This window comes from Eleutherodactylus coqui, chromosome 1 (genome assembly GCF_035609145.1).
Source record: "Eleutherodactylus coqui strain aEleCoq1 chromosome 1, aEleCoq1.hap1, whole genome shotgun sequence".
Lineage (NCBI taxonomy): Eukaryota > Metazoa > Chordata > Amphibia > Anura > Eleutherodactylidae > Eleutherodactylus > Eleutherodactylus coqui.
This window is the reverse complement of record NC_089837.1, coordinates 398,233,928-398,252,253: the sequence shown is the minus strand read 5'-3', so window position 1 is coordinate 398,252,253 and position 18,326 is coordinate 398,233,928. Positions and strand designations below refer to the sequence as shown.

General features: G+C 38.4%; 1 protein-coding gene across 1 annotated transcript in view; it reads right to left on the bottom strand.

Moving 5' to 3' along the window:
• CLYBL (citramalyl-CoA lyase) overlaps nucleotides 1-18,326 on the bottom strand; it is a 297,910-nt gene that overhangs the window by 8,888 nt on the left and 270,696 nt on the right. The window contains exons 6-7 of the mRNA XM_066580137.1: nucleotides 15,965-16,132; nucleotides 9,388-9,512 (exon numbers count right to left, since the gene is read on the bottom strand). Coding sequence (XP_066436234.1) covers nucleotides 9,388-9,512; nucleotides 15,965-16,132 — 293 coding nt within the window. The remainder of the gene's footprint in view (nucleotides 1-9,387; nucleotides 9,513-15,964; nucleotides 16,133-18,326) is intronic.

Sequence of the window (18,326 nt, the reverse complement as noted above, 5' to 3'; positions counted from 1 at the left end):
TCACTGAACTCTGCTCAGTACAGATCAATTTCAAGGAGCGCAGATGTATAGTGATTAACTAGAAGAAAGCACTAATCACTAGGATAGTAATTATCTCACTTTATTTTATATGTACAAGTAAATAAATAGTAACTTTCCTGAAAAAAAATGGAAGGAATACCAAAAATTAAACTTGAATCAAATGCAATTATCCAGGATGAGAATGAGCACAGCTTTCCGTATTATAAAGCCCTATCTCCCAAATTCTCTTCCAGCAAGCGTCAAGTGTCCTACTGGGAGAACGCAGGTGTGCACAGTAGCTAATACATATTTTGGCTAGAAAAACTATTCACTCTAAAATTTAGCCATAAAAGAATCAAACGGTGACCTAGATACATTCTGAGCAGTCTAGATTAGATAACTTGCTAGTACAGCAATGGAAAAAGTATTATTTTAATACACTAAAAGCCGGTATTGCAGAGAAAAGCATTTGTATTACAAATTATGTATTTAGGAGGTTTTGCCTTCATATTCTAGAATGGTTAACAGACAAAAGGAGAAGATGGCAAAAGCATGAGCCAAAATAATATAGCCACATTCTGGAGATCTGGTGGTCACGTTGTGCTACATTATACATTGGACTTAAGGTATGAAAAACAAAGTGTAAAGGCTCATTTACATAGACAATTATCAATTCGATTGGTTACTTACCCTCTTAACAATAAGTGGCCTGTGTAAATGCACAAAAAAATATATAGGGATTGTGCCCACATAAAAAGAGCTATTATCAGCCGTGACATTTGTAAATTTTTAAGGAATGGAGGAATTTGGAGTGACAGCAAAGCATGTGTGTGGCCTGCTTTATGCAAATCAATAGATGCAATGATTATATAGAAGCAATACTGTTTCCCTAGTTCTTGTAGACTTGTATAGAGTAGTTCCCTCATATGCTTGGCTATTGCTGCATACACCTACTCCCTTGCTGACCATAGGGGGAAAAACCATGGATAGGGTTCCCAAATCTTGTGATCGCTGGAGGGCTCAGTGTTTGGACCCCTAGTGATCTAATATTGGTCACCAATTCAGTGGATAACTGTAGATCCCTTTAACCAAATAATTTCAGGTACATATAAAGCCAGTGTCTGTCTGTACAAAGATCTATCAGGTCTGCCACTGCTACATACTGTTGCATGCGTTTACTAGCAAGTATATGTTAAACTTTTTTGTTTTACCAAGTATTCTAAAGAATTTTACTTGTAATTAACTGATCATGGCTTCAAGCCCCCAGTGTTGGTTACACTGTGGGTTCCTTTATGCTGGTGCAAGGGTGGTCCCCGAGGTCATGGTTTGTGTGCAATTTTTAGGGGTTCTGTATATACTAAGGGGTTAGGTCTGGGATCTGTAATTTTTAGGGTGTCTAATCTGGGATTTAATTTAATGGGGAAGGGGCTCATCAGGAGTCTACATACAGGGGATATGGACCTAGGTCATTATCTGGTTTATAGTCTGTACCATTATGAGATCTACTAAAATGGGTTAAAAGTACTAATTGTGATTCAAATGCTGTCCATTGAAGGCATGGTACTCCATTAGAATGTATTGTCACTACGGTGTACTAGGCTTGAAGAGGTAGAGAAACACTGCCTTAGAGGGGTTAAAGAAAGTAAAATAAAACTTAAAAAAAAACAAAAAAAAACAATTGTCTAAAAGAAAAAAAAAATCCCACTTTTACAGTAAATGTGATGTTATTGAGTAAAACCGGTAAACCATAACTTTAAAAAATACATATATGGAATTGCCACAAATGTAATAAAATTTGCATATTCTCTATGCCAAGCAACACAAGGCGTAAAAATATTGGCAAATTGTTGTTTTTTTACATGCAAATATTGCACTTTTTAGCTGTACCATGTCTATTATCATAACTGTACCGCCTGATGATGCAAAATGCTGAATCATTTTCACACGTAGATCCTGTACCAGTAGTGTATGCAACAAGACGTCATGTATCAGAATCTGAGTGCTCGGTGATAAGTTCCTTTGCATTTGCATTCTTCTTCTAGTAAAATAATATCTGCAATTGTTTTTTATCCATTACGTTTGTAAATGGCAGAAAATCTTATTGTAACAGGTGATACCGTATAGTATGTTTTAGGACTTGGAGTATATTTCCCACTATTAAGCTTATAGCTGGTCATACATGTGCCATCCACCTTTCTCTGAATGTGTATTACAGCTTACTGCTTAACAATTAGATCAGATAAAAAATACTATTATGTTAATGACGAGCGTGCTGTTTTTTCCAGTACACAACATACTCTCACAAATACTATTGTCTGTGTGAAAGCCTACTTCTTCAGGCTCAGTACTATACACCTGTCATTCTGCTATTAACCCTAGAACATTTCGTTTTACTGTCGTCCACAATCCTTCTATACTCCATCCAAAAAATCCAATAGAAGATATCGGCCTTCTATTTTGTCCATGTAAACCCTCCTGGTATGAAATATAGCAGATATCCGTCTATATATGATTTTCCAAAATTCTGAAAAATCATTTCACTAAATGGTTCTGCCAGCCAGATATCACCACTGCCCACTGTCATTTCTGCATCGCTGCCCACAAACATCAACATCATTTTTACTTTAAGTAATCAAAACAACTATGTGATCATCAGTAAAAAACAACAACATACTACTGGAAAAAAATGTGAACAGACTCAAGAAAATGAATGCTGGTATTGCGCCAGAACATGGGCCTTCTAGGTCAGAGAGCATTCTACATAATATGAGGAAGAGCTGAGGATTCCTTAGACTACAGCTGTTGAAGCCTGAAGACCAAGCAGACACCAAGACATTCTAAAGAAAAAATATTCATATGGTTGCCAAATCAACTTGGCATTCAGTAATAATAATAAAGCTAATAATGAAAGAAGGAAGGCATACAATGCCAAATTGTGTGACATATGGATGGTTGTTAGCAGAGACCACCAATCATGTATTGCTTTGACAAGGTCACAGGCAATTAGATCCATCTCAGCAATGAAAGGCTGCACTTCCAAGTTTACAATATTACTGTTTTATGCCTGTCTGATTGGTCTACAAACACTATATAGTTATTGAGAATTGAATTACACATCTCTAAATGCCAACTATTGGGTAGGTAAAATATACACTGCCAACTAACAGGAAAAATATATGCAAAAATGTACACTGCCAACTAACAGAAAAGATATTACAAATTCATTCGCTATTCAGGTAATCCTCTAAGGCTACATTCACACATAGTGGACTTTCTGCAGTGCAAAATATGTGTCAAAATCCAAATGTAACACACAGACTGTGACTCAGATTTCACCCCCTCACTTGAAGAGGTGAAATCTGCATTGACACTCTGTGGCATCAATTGGCATAGTGCAGATTTAAAGTTCGCATTGCAGGTCATTTACACTGCAGATTCCTTCCTCAGTATGTGGAAGCGATTACTTGAAATCTTGTGCACACTGCTGGTACTGTAAAATACTGCCCATTTTCAATAGGCAAGACCTCAACATAAAATTTGCTGCATTTTTACTCCCTGTGAACATACCCTTAGAACAAGTTCATACGGAGTATTTATATGGCAGATGCGCTTCCCATTTTTCCATTGTGGATCTGCCATAATAATATGGAGCAGCAGCTGTGCCTCAGAGTTCTGCCACGGATTTGCATGCGGATCTAGCCCTATTCAAATCTGCGTGCAGCCGACCGACGCTACTTCTATGCGCTGCACGAACTCCGGGATTTCTATTGAGTTCAATGGGATATAAAAGTAGAGCAGAATCCAACTTGGATGTCAGCGTGGAATCCGCGTCAGAATTTGCGCCAATAAAACTCTGTGTTAGTGGGCCTTAAAGGGACGGTGATTGTTGAGAGAATTTACACAATGCAAACTAAAAAAAAGGTCAGTTAAGTAACAAACGTATCTCAATTACTGATGTTTCCAAACCTAGGCATGACATGGCAACAGGGCCTGAGGTTGGATCTGGGGAACTACTGTACATGTAACATAATTAGAAGGACCTGCCATGAAAACGTCCAATGGGAGCTCCACATCAAAAACAAAACCGTTGTAGTGGAAGTGTACTCGTCGCTTACATAGGTGAGCATCTCAATGTGCATCCAGTATGGACTCATCTCACATTTTAAGGGACATGTACAATTTTGTAAGCATTTTTATAGTTTCAATGCCTGTAAAATAAATAAATGAAGCAACTTTGCACATCATTTAAAAAGCATTAATGCAGCAGTTATCAATTAATAACTTCTGTAAGACTGCAGTAGATAGCACTGGTGTGGGCAGAGCAGGGAAATCTCCTAATAGCCGCAAGATCTTGTGGATGCCAGGATTGCCTAAACAGGAAGTTTGAACCCGACTCATTGGGTGATCTGGTCCTTTACATGTTGAACACACCTCTTACACAAACATTAACATTTTTGAGTCATATGTATTTAGAAACATTATTATTTGTTAAAAGACCAATGGTTTTTCCCATTAAATAGGGACTCCATTTTCAGTAATAGGTCCTCTTTAACCCATTAAGTACCAGCATTTTTTTGTGTGTTTTTGCCTTTCTCAAGATACATAACTTTCCTATTTTTCTGTCCACATAGCAGTATGAGGGCTTGTTTTGTGCAGGAGGATTTTTATTTTTTAATGGTACCATTTAATATACAATATAATGTATTAACAACTTTCTAAAAGTTGAGGTGAGGTGGAACAGAAAAAAATTGTTCTTTGAGTTTTGTTTTTATATCAATCATGGTGAGGTAAATATGCTCTCTCTCTCTCTCTCTCTCTCTCTCTATATATATATATATATATATATTATATAAATAAAATCTACTACAGAAAAATAAAAGAAATTTAAAAATATTAAAACAATTATTTTGTGTCACCTTATTGTGAGAAACATAAGTTTCTTTATTTTTCTCTTGATATAGATATATAAGGAGTAGAGATGAGCGAACACGTTCGGCCCCGCCCCTTTTTCGCCCGAACACCGAACTTTGCGAACACCTCGGTGTTCGGGCGAAAAAGTTCGGGGGCCGCCGTGGCAGCGCGGGGGGGTGCGGCGGGGAGTGGGGGGGAGAGGGAGAGAGAGAGGGCTCCCCCCTGTTCCCCGCTACTGCCGCCCGCGCCGCCGCGCATCTCCCCGCCCCCCGGCGGCACCCGGACACTTACGCGCGAACACTGCAGTGTTCGCTAAAGCCGGTGTCTGGGTGCGGATGTGTCCGTAACGGACACGTTCGCTCATCTCTAATAAGGATTCATTTTTTTTAGGGGCATTTTAGGTTTTATTGGAACCTTTTTGGTGTACAATCTTTTGATCATGTTTTTTTTTTGGTGGGGAGATGCAGTGACAAAAAGTCCACAGTTTAGGTACTGTATTGTCGTTTTTTTTAAAACAGCATTCACTATGTGAAATAAATAATGCAATATTTTAATAGTTTAAACTTTTACAGACACTGTGGTATTAATTATGTTTTCTCTTTAAGAGCCTATTAACACAAACGTATTTTTAACGCGATCCACGCGGGCATAATACGCGGTGAATGGAGTCAATGAAAGTACATTGATTTTCATCGACCCTCTCACAATAGTGCATATAATACGCATGTAAAAAAGAACACAGCATGTTCTATTTCATTGCGTATTGGGCGCGTACAGCCCTATTCTTCTCTATTGATTGCGTATAAAATGCTCTCCATATGCAATATGCAATGCCACTAAGACAGACCAGGGAATAAAAGAAAAAGAAACTATTCACACTATGCATGATAGCGTGCCTTAGATATGTTCTCATGTGCAATACGCAATCGCTGCCTTAACCAGTGATAGCTGGCTCACACAGCGGTAAAACACGGTTAGAATGAGGCCTTATTGTTTAGACTGTTTTATGGAAAAACAGAATAAGACATTTTTTCATATATATATTTTAAAGATTTTCCTAAACTTAATGTAGACTTAAACATGTGATCACTTGTACAAAATTACTGCAATACACCTGTATTGCAGTACATTGTATCTATCATTGTTGCTTTTCAAGCTGTGTTACAGGTAGATTAATAGGTATCAATACATGACAGACCTGGGAGCCTTCTTCAGGCTCTAGGCTGCCATAGCAACTCACAATCATGTCATGGGGCGGCCAGTAGGGGAACAGAGGGGCTAACAGCTTAAATGCTGCAGTCAACATGACCACAGCATCTAAGTGATTTAATGGCCGCTGAAGTTAGAAGGCATCCGTTTTACACTGCAGTGAGTATGGAATGGGCTCAGCTTCTGCTTCATACCCCCCTCCTCTACACCCTATGACATACATGTATGTCATATAAGCTTAATGGGTTAAGAACAAAAACAAATCCCTGTGTATAGTCTGCACTCTAGAAAGATATGTTACTCTCTTACATGTGAATGGTTAAGATCATCCATATATTGCTTTAGTTTGTGTCTTTTCCATGTCTTTATCTTATCATGTACCTATTATTACCGAGAATCAGTTGCCAAGTGGAGAACAATATTTAAAACAGTATAGTTATATCTTATCTTCACTATAAACACAACACAGTGATTTATATGAAATAATTTTTAAGTCTACTTTAGCCATTGAATGCGAACACAACAGAAACAGATTTGTGTGGGTAGATGCACTAAAAATCATCCAGGTTTGCATGTTAACCCATTAAGGACCAAGCACTGTAAATTTACAGCGCTTGGTCCTGGGCTTTAATCTCAGCCAATTGTAAGAATATGGTGGGGATTAAAGCCCCTGCTTCTGCAATCAAGCAGAAGCAGGACGGGTTGTTAGCTGTTAGTCACAGCTAAGAACCCGAAGGAGAATGCAGGAATGGTTTTTAAACCCTTCTCCTTTTCCGAGTACACAGTGGAAGTCTTTCTTCCACTACACGAGCTGGCAGTCACGTGACCGCCGGGATGCCCTGGCATAGCAGAGCTACAGGGTCCCAGCAGACCCTAATCAATTCTGCCAGTGACTAGTGTCACTATAGGGTGATGTGTTCCCCTGTAACTGGCGCTCCTAGAGATGCCCCAGCTACAGTGAAAAAATGTCAAATACAAAAAAACAAAAAACATGTGAATGTTCCCTAGTGGTCTTATATGATGTCATGGGGAAGATGGACAGTAAAAAAAATAATTACATAAATAAGTAAAACTAAATTACGGGATGAAATAAAAATATATACTGTATATACTTGGGTATAAGCCGACCTGAGTATAAGCCGAGGCACCTGATATTACCACAAAAAACTGGGAAAACTAGGTGCCTTGAGCATAAGCCTAGCTAGACTAGGTAAAAAAAAACAGGAGTGGCTGTCAATGATCGAGCACCGGCTGTAATTGGCTGGCGCTCCATCCAATCACAGTTCTTACTTGCTGATGGTGGGGAAATTCAAAGCCGAGCAGAGAGATGACAGCGGGAAGAATTACATAACAGCTTGCCACACCACCAGGAAGACCATCTCGTTGGGGACACAGAAGCGAGCTGGGAGGTGAGTATTGCGCTTTGTTTTTTTTACCTAGTCCCTCACTCGAGTATAAGCCGAGAGGGGGCCTTTTTCAGCATAAAAAATGTGCTGAAAAAGTCAGCTTATACTCGAGTATATATGGTACATAAAATAGAAAATAACCCAAAGCTGACGCCAACCAAAACCGTCACCCTATGCGCCCTGTAATCCAAAACCAAGCATATTATATATCAAAATGTCCAAAACAAAATGAGGAACCTATTCCCATACGTTATTATAGCGTAATTATGCTAATTAAAAAAAAACAAAACTATAAATGCTAAAAAAATCTTTATTTTTTTGTTTATTACTCTCAATAAAATTGAAAAACGAGAAAAAAAGTCAGTGAAAAAGATGTTAAAAAATAGGCTTACATGTCACGAAAAAAAAGATGCAGCAAAAATAATTTTGGTAGCCACGTGGGTAAAATCCCTAAAAAGTATCTGGTCCTTAATGGGTTAAAATAAACATTTTTATAGGATTTTTGATTTTAAACTTTAATCCAAATTGTAAATATCAGATACCTCTTAATAATAGTCCCCTATACCCCCAAGAGTGTTTCTACCATGACAGTCTCTCATCCACTGATATGGGCTAAATACACTTCCTTGATTGAGATATTTTGCCAGTCTCATGCAAGAGCTCAGGCAGCCTAGCTGGAGTGCGTACAGCCATGTATTCCTATTTTAAAAGAAACCCACTACTGTGGATGTAAAGAGTTGTTGTATTGTGCAAAAGGAAATTATGTGGTCTAAATTGTGATTCTTCTGAAATGATAGAAAATTGTAAAATAAAAAGTACATTTGAGCTTTTAGAAAACCTAAATTGTTATCTGGTACAAGTGGATAGTCTTTTGAGTACATTCTCTTTTGAAATCAGACCCCATATGCAACTAATTACTATACACAGCATGATGATTCACATTTACTAGCAATTTCTGCTTAACGATTTAAGGTATAAAGTAAGATATACTATGATCTAGATAGTGCATTAAAACGGGGCATTTTCTTAGTTTTCATAAAGGGAAGCAAACTGGATTATTTCAAATAAACTAAGAGATAATTAGCAAAGGATGCTAAAACTGGCATAAAACCTTCCTTCAGGCGACTCCTAATTTAAGTATTACTGGCACAAAGTGGCGACAGATTGTGCTTCAACATTGTAATATTTACATAGCAGAAACCCACAGTGCAGAAAACGTGAGGCTCAATGATGCACTAAATTAGCAACAACCATTTTCCCGTGTTAATTTACTTCGTTGCATATATCTAAATCTCTGACTTGAAATCGCTGTTCTGCTTAGAGTTACTTCTTAATCATTACAATTAAAAAGAATTATACGGCCATCAAATCCTGACCTGGCATAACACAGGATTAATGTATCTAGCAGTCTCAAATGTTCTTTTCTTCAGTCTGAGTTGATTTCAATTCTACAAGAGGAGTACACTAATAATTTTTCTTAAGCAGAGCACATGCCTCCCTTACTTGAGATGTAAGCCTTAAATACAAATCCACACTTGTATTTACTAAAGATGTGTGGAAAGTTTCCAAGATAGCAAAGAATGAGAAAATGATTAAGAAATAACAAGTGGCATATGAGAGGGATAAAAAAAAAGCACATAAGGGCAAAATAGGCACATTCAGACGAAGAAAAATACGGGGTACATTTATTTAACTTTAACAATTCTGAATACAGATTATTGAGATGTCTGTCTGTGTCACGCGTGCCTCTTATGATGCATACAGTATGGATATATATATATATATATATATATACACATATATATATATATATACACATATATATACATATACACATACATATATATATATATTTTTTTACCTTTCCTAATCTTTGGTGTTCTTGAAAAGCAGAAATCAATTCGTAGGCCCATTTTATTTTGTCAGCACTTGGAGTAAACTGTTCCTGGACAATAGGAATCTGGCTTGGGTGAATCACCTGCTTACCTACAAGAAGATTAATAACACCAGAAACATGAATCAACAACAGATGTTCACGCAAAATGTGTCAAACATTCAAAGATGGAGAATGCCTCCCGGACTAGACATTAAATAATAACAAATAATTACTGTAATAGCGTTCTTTTTTTATCCCTGGCACTCCAGAGCAGCATGAATCCTTTCCTTGTGCTCAGGCGGCATGGAAGGATAAATGCAGCCTTGACTCAATTCAGAGCGCTTTAAAAGAATACAAATAATCAGTTCTGTTTTAAAGCAAACAAAAAAGGAGCCCCATTTTTTACTTTATTGTCTAGCTAGCAAAAAGCTGGAATAAACCCGACGGGAGCAGAAGGACCCCGAGCTATTAAACAGGTTAAATGTGAAGCCTGCTAGTGAAAAAATACATTATTTAGTTTTATTTAGAAAAGAACACAAACTAATGAAAACTCATCATGCATGTCCACAAATGATCACTCTGCTAATTCTACAGTGACAAGAATAATATTACAGTGTGTGTTACATTGTGGCTTAAAAAGCTCTATGGCTTCAGCCGGTCTTCTATAATGTTTTACTGCAGGTATTATTTTATTGTCTATAGGGATAACACACAGAACCATCTAAAAGTCTAAAACGGTAATTAATACATCTTACTATACTGGGACATAAAGACACAAAGTCTTACTAGCATAGTTGTCCTGCTGGTAAAAACAACAAGAAACAAATAAAAAACATCACACGACTTGTAAAGTGTTCTTGTAACTATCTGAGCTGCTCTTGAAGGCGACCACAAATTTTGTTTTTATTCGGGATTGCTAATAGAACAAATGTGTCTAATGTTTTATACCTGTTAAACAAAAAAGAAGGCTATTAAAAGAGTTCATGTGTAACTATGTTTATATACACACGTCTATAAAGAAAACTGCTTTTTCTGGTGGTAAGAGGTAATTCTTTACTTGCTTATGTTTGACATTGTTGTTAAGAGATATAGCATGAACTTCTAGAGGGCGTCCACTTAGATTTTGTACCCTTTTTCGATATATACTTTTTGGAATATTCAATCAATTTTATTTTCTAATCTAAATAAATAAACATGTTATCAATTTCAATTTGACAATTACATTTTAAATCTGTATATTTCTTATCTTGGTGGAAAGATTATAAACATTATTATATAACATACAAGAGTCAGACCCTACCTTGAAAAAAAAAAAAAAATTTTTATTATTCAAGATGCTGTAAAATGCCTCGTTTGTGGTAGTGACACCAGAGCAGTGATCCACAGAATTAAGTAGACGTTTGTAAACAACCTTAACCCAGATTTCTCTACAGGAACCATTGCATGTAAAGGAGCTAAAGAAATGTGACACTTGACAAAAGCAGCATAATCTGTTCAAACTGAAACACTACATTGTCTGCTCAGGTATCGAACACCACTTGACATATCGTTCTAGGTCAATTTGTCAGCTATGAAGGGATTATGGAACATAATGCAAACTCTTCATGTGAGGGTCTTTAACTATAACAAAGCAAGGTGTGCCTGTGTGAGGCTCAGCATCTCCCTCCACATAATGGCCCTAAGCTTCAGTGGTATTTAGTGGCATTTTGTAAATAAAACTATAATGATTTTAAGTCCATTTTTTTAAGAACAGAAAGGTTTGAATTATAACTTAAATAACGGTAACAAACTATTATTAGGGTTTGCATTATTCTGCCTTTGCTTAAGAGGATTAAACTTTCTTAGTTTCGAAGCAAATTTTAACACACCTTGACAAAGGCCTAGCATAGTTCTATTAACATACACCAGTAAACTAAGCTTCGTATTGTTGGATTAGGATACGCATCAGTTGACCCATTAACTTGAGCAGTCGTAGCTTACCACCTGAGTTACCACCTGAGTTGGCGATGCAGCAAGGCACACTAGGAATAATCTCAGCTCTCTTATCACTGCCATACACTGGTGTTTACAGCATACTCTGCACTTTCTTGGCACTCTTACATATTAGATATGGCTCAATGTAGCAAGTGATGATGATTCATATAATTTATCATTACACTCTATTTTTTTAAAGCTTTGCCTTGGTAATTTTTCGAATAAAGTTACCATTAGAGTGTGTTCAGACGTAGATGATTTGCTCTAGACTCTCTACAACAAAAAAATCTACAGCAAATCTGTACAGCAAATCACTGTCAAAATCTACATCTTTTGATGCATGTTTTGTTGCAGAACCTCAGCAGATGTTACCGCTTCAATTTAAATTGAATTGAAGGAGTGAAATCCGCACCAAAATACGTGACAAAATATGCAAAACACAAGCTATAGCTTTTTTTAGTTTATTGCTGCTATTTTAGGATATGGCATCATCATCACTTTTTATTTTAAGTTTTTGGAGTCGAGTTGACCAAAAAATAGCTGCTCTGGCATTTTTTTAAACAGCATTGCAAACATTTTTTTTAATGAAAAAGCAATGTACCATATAAGCGGAAAGGCTATTCTCTGGTATTATTTTTGAACTTTTTAAAAAATATTTTTTAACATGTTATTAAACTTTTTCACATTTTTTTTAATCCCACAAAAGGACTTAACCATGTGATTGCTTGGATAATACATCTTAATACTTTTGTATTGCAGTGTATTATAGCATACCTTTCAGTATTCTACTGACGGGCAGTCTATAAGACTGTGCCTCTAGCAGAGCCTAATGGGCTCCTGTAGATGGCAGACCCGGCGGCCATTATTAGTCCTTCAGCTGCCATAGCAAGCCATCTGCTCCCCATGATCACTTTGCATGGGGGCAAAGGGCTGACAGAGGGAGCCCCCTTCTGTCAACCAGTTTAAAGCTAATCATTAGAAATTCCACAGCACTCCTGGATCATTTTTCAATCTGTGTAAAGACTTCATGACAACATATCATATCCAGACTCAATAAAAAGATGGCATAACAGGAAATGTTAGTAAATTTGTTGGTACGATAAACACCAGATGTTGAATTTTTTCAATGACAAATCCATGAAGATCATGAAGCACTGGAAACAGGTCTGCAGTTGGAGCAAAAGCCTACTGTATATATCAGCCCAGCTCCAGATTCCATGGATGGGTACAGTGTCAATGCCTGGGAGATCAGCAGGACATAATATCATGTTATTATATATGTGATCATAATCAAACTAGAAGAGTCGAGAGCAAAAAAACTATGCGTCACAACCCAATAAAAGTTGGTATGTATACTCAATGGGATATGGGGTTTAGGCTTCTTAAAGAAAAAAAAAATAGTACAAATTGTTGCCACCTGGAGCATATTTGGCGGTGTTGAAGTGTAAGATAAAGGAGTGCACTATGATTAATGGCTAAGAACTATACATTGTGGTTTGGGACAGGATTATATTTACAGTACGATGGCTCAGGTGATTTGTCATGTTGGAAAGACCTACAGATATGGATGCGTGTGCACTCCTTGCACATGTTCGATTAATTTGTTTCCAACTCACTAATAATACAGTCTATCCAGCAAGGCACTTTAAGACAATGTGTAAGTCATAGCACTGCAGTCATACTGTACTGATATGTATAGCAGATTGACCAATTTATAAAATATATATATATAAATAATGGAACTCAAAGTACCGCTTGTTCATTATAGCTATATAAGTAATAGAGCGTGAAAGGGTTGTGCAACCTTCAATGTCACTCAGACTGTGTACCGTACACATTTTGGCAATGACATTTTGATATTTCAATTCTTGTTACCTACACTGGACCACATCATTCTATGGGTTGGTGAGTGACCTCTCTAAGTGCACAGAGCAGCATAAGTAATGAAATAGCATGTAAGTGTTTTGATATACTACCTCTTTCCATTTGTTTGATTGACAATAGTGTACAGTGGGAGTGCCCAGTATTTGTAAATGGCTTTTGACCTTAGTTTGTACCACTCTCTGAGTGCACATTCTAATCTGAAAAAGAAATACAGATCAAGTACCGAAATATGTACTTATCTCAGCCAAAAAAATCTGTTTAAATGGCTATACTTTTCCTGGGAATGATTCTGTAATTTATACTAAACAGTCATTATGTCTTACTGTTTCTAGTAAAGCCTTGCGGTGACCTGCCAACAGTCCTTCTACTCACTATCTGTGTATAAAACTTGGTATGCAATTTTAGCTAAACATAATAGGAAATAATAGAAGCTCCTCTCAATATACTTATGTGTCGTTTTACTGTGGTTAAAAGAATAGAAAACAGTAACTCATCACAATGGCTTATTAGAAGAAAACAAGGAAGCATTGAGACAAAATGCTGACATTTGTGTGAACTGTATGTGTTCCTTTTACTTCAAAGTTTCTTCATTCCATACACAAAAATCATCTTAATGGGTTTTCCTGCACTGAAAAAAATGTAATGGAAAGGGAATGGTGTGAAAAATAAGCAATCTTAACCTCCTAAATCATGTCAGGGTCCAGTGCAGCCAACCTGGTCCCCCACTGCTCCAATCCCAGAAGAATTTGCAGTGGTCATGTGTTTGTAAATGTGACTACTCATTGACATATGCAGTCCCACATCCAGTCTCTGGCACGTACGTGCCACCTGCACCTCAGGAACATTGCAAAAATCCATCTGTTTCTGACCATGGACACACAAAAGACACTCGTTGTCGCCCTCATCCACTCCTGGCTCGACTACTGCAACTCGCTGCTCATCGGCCTTCCCCGCACCAGACTCTCCCTTCTCCAATCCATATTAAATGCAGCAGCTAGACTCATCTTCCTATCTGGCCACTTCTCGGATGCTTCTGCATTTTGCCAGTCACTGCACTGGCTGCCCATCCAGTATAGAACTCAATTCAAACTCATGACCCACACCCACAAAGCTCTCCATGGCACTTCGCCACCGTGCCTCGCTTCCCTCCTGTTCATACATCACCTAGCCCGCACTCTCCATTCCGCTAACACACTCAGACTAAACACCCCTCTAATGCAAACCTCACATTCTCGCCTCCAGGACCTCTCCAGAGCAGAACCAGTCCTGTGGAATGCACTACCCCAAAACATCAGGAAAATCCTTAACACATGGAACTTCAGACGCACCTTAAAGACGCACCTCTCTAAGGAAGCATATCAAATCTCCTGAACTAATTCCCCCTCCTCCCCTCACACCCTACAGTATGCCCCTGCCCCTCCCACTGCACCCCTGGACTATTGTCTACCTATGGCACCCCACATTCTCCACACCACCCATATGTTTCCCCAAAAATGTAATACTATGTGTAACTGTTGTATCGGTGGTGAGACTGCCATGAATGACATGTGACTGGTGAACCCTGTGATTGGCTGAGCGGTCATGTATACAATGACACGTGCACGTGACAGCTGAAGCTTATTCTGGGATAGTACAGGCAGGGCTTGATGTGACTGTGCTGGACCCTGAAGCCATACAAGTGGTAGGTATTGCTATTTTTTTATGTTACCCTATTTCCTGTCTAGTATATATATTTTTTGAGTTCTGGAAAACTCCTTTAAAGGGGTTCTCCAATTGCAAAACTATTGATGGCCTATCCGCAGATAAACACGCATCTTCCGCACAGGAACCACGCCGATCAGCTGCTTGCTGGGCCAGTGTGCTTGTGGACTGAGCTGATTCCTACAGGAAGCAAACAGCTCCCTGCCTACTTCAGTGACCACTCTTGGTATTACATAAGCTCTCATTGAAGTGAATGGCCTGCAATACCAGGCCTGACCATTGCAGTTGGAATGGAGCTGTCTGCTTTCTGCAGAAATCAACTCAGTGCATGAGCACACTGACCTAGGGAACAGTTGATCAGCAGGGGTCCCAAGTGGCAGACCCCTGCTGATCTAATATTGATGGCCTATTCTAAGGATAGGCCATCAATAGTTTACAACTTGAGAACGTCTTCAAGTCCTTGAATAAATTACTGTTATCTAAGATCTACAGATAAGTGATCATACATGAAATGCATCTATGCAACATTTTGATTAATTTAAAGGTTTTCAACTTTTGCAGTTGACACCTTTTTTTTTTACAGTGATGGAAAAAGTGTCTTAGTATCAGAATAGGTCTTCACACATAAAAGTCATTACCCAGATTTAATTGATTTTTGTTCATTTAAACAATGGTAAATATACTAATTCACACTTAAACTCAAATTTGTCTACGAACCATCCAGATGATACCAGTAGAAAATGACAGTTCATTTAATTACTTAAATTACATAAATGTGAAAAAAAATTAAAACATTGAATTAAGGACATAAAACATGTATAATGTTTCAAAATATGGCAACGTTGGTTATTTTAGTTGTGCAGAATCTAATAACCCGGAACATGTTTGCAAGATTCACAGTGGGTTATATTATATTGTGTTTTGCTGTTTCCCTTCATTACTGTATAACTGTCACTCATTAAACTGTAGAAATGGCTCTTTATATATAATTAGGCATACATACCAGAGAATCCCATCAGGGCTCCTTCTTTTGCTTGTCTCTGCAGCCCATCTGCATCTTTGTAGTCTATGTAAACAAGATCAATTGCTTGCAGTCCAAATGCTTTGGCTACAACAACGATCTTCTGTCTGGCATAGAGGACATCATGGGTTTCTTTGCTGCTTGTAGCACCTTTATTGTTCAGACACATGACATGGTTATTACTCATTAAATTCAGCTACACTAGAATGTATATTCCTATAATATTATAACTAGATTGTAATGAATAGTATAATACCAGTCAGTTACTGTCATATGATAGAGCCACCATTCAGACAGAAACCATGGTATTAAGGATAATTATTAGCATTTGTTGAGACTTCAGTCAAGGCAGTAATAGAGATCACAGTTCAAGATATTCTAGTTTTGGATGAATCAGATAAAAAAGACATGTTATTCGTATTCTATATGTGGCCCACAGATGACGAAGCCCACTATTGAACCTTTAGTACCAAAGTGGTTATTGTGGCCTAAATACAGGGTTTAATAGATTCTTTATAGTATATAACAGTTAAAAGCAAAAGAGGTCCAAGTAACTTCATCTTGAAATGTATGACTCATTTACAAGTGACATAAATATGCATTTTAATCTGATTGGCATTAGACAATGTAACAGATGCAACAATATGTGTGGCTTTTATAACAACATCTACTTCAAATTCTCTGCTGTTCAATTACATAAATATCATATAACTGGGTGTGTCTGGTTCCAATGTCAGTTAAAACCTCTGTATGATAGAAAAAGAGAGCGCTGAACATGGTAGGTCTATGGATCTATTGGTAAATTTTAATTCATTGTAATCATTTTAAATATTTTATTAAAGGGGCTTTCCAGGACCAAGATATTAAAGGGGTTGTCCCGCGCCGAAACGTTTTTTTTTTTTTCAACAGCCCCCCCGTTCGGCGCGAGACAAACCCGATGCAGGGGTTAAAAAAGAACACCGGACAGTGCTTACCTGAATCCCCGCGCTCCGGTGACTTCTTACTTAGCTGGTGAAGATGGCCGCCGGGATCTTCTCCCTCGGTGGACCGCAGGGCTTCTGTGCGGTCCATTGCCGATTCCAGCCTCCTGATTGGCTGGAATCAGCACGTGACGGGGCGGAGCTACCAGGAGCCGCTCTCCGGGACGAGCGGCCCCATTCAGAAAAGAAGAAGACCGGACTGCGCAAGCGCGTCTTATCCGGCGATTAGACGCTGAAAATTAAACGGCACCATGGAGACGAGGACGCTAGCAATGGAACAGGTAAGTGAATAACTTCTGATAACTTCTGTATGGCTCATAATAAATGCACAATGTACATTACAAAGTGCATTAATATGGCCATACAGAAGTGTATAACCCCACTTGCTTTCGCGGGACAACCCCTTTAATGACTGTCATGTACGCACTTTCCCGGCATGTAACATGGCAGGCCTGCAAGTGGTAAATCTATTTCACTCAATGTTGTGTTTATCTTCCACTCAAGTTGTAATCTGAGCATAGATCACACCAATACCATCCATAAAAACTTGGATATTTGATGCTACCACTTCTGATGCGGACCAGAAGACCTAATACACTTACTGCTCTCCAGCAGTCAAAGGGTTAACACTAACAAAGGCTATAAATTCAGAAGAACAAGGACTAAGCCTATTAAAGTTTTAAAGGGGTTGTCTCGCGAAATCAAGTGGGGGTATACACTTCTGTATGGCCATATTAATGCACTTTGTAATATACATCGTGCATTAAATATGAGCCATACAGAAGTTATTCACTTACCTGCTCCGTTGCTAGCGTCCCCGTCGCCATGGTTCCGTCTAATTTCGGTGTCTTCTAGCTTTTTTAGACACGCTTGCGCAGATCCGTCTTCTCCCTTTGGCTCCGCTCGGCAGCATCGTCGTTTTGGCTCCGCCCCCTTGTACGCGGCATCGCGTAGCTCCGCCCCATGACGTTGCCGGTTCCAGCCTCCTGATTGGCTGGAATCGGCACGTGACGGGGGCGGAGCCACGCGATGACGCGTACAAGGGGGCGGAGCCAAAATGACGATGCTGCCAAGCAGAGCCAAAGGGAGAAGACGGATCTGCGCAAGCGCGTCTAAAAAAGCTAGAAGACACCGAAATTAGACGGAACCATGGCGACGGGGACGCTAGCAACGGAGCAGGTAAGTGAATAACTTCTGTATGGCTCATATTTAATGCACGATGTATATTACAAAGTGCATTAATATGGCCATACAGAAGTGTATACCCCCACTTGATTTCGCGAGACAATCCCTTTAAGCTTTAGTACAAAAAAAGTTGTGTTTACAAAATGTTAAAAATAAGGAATATAAAATGACATACCAAC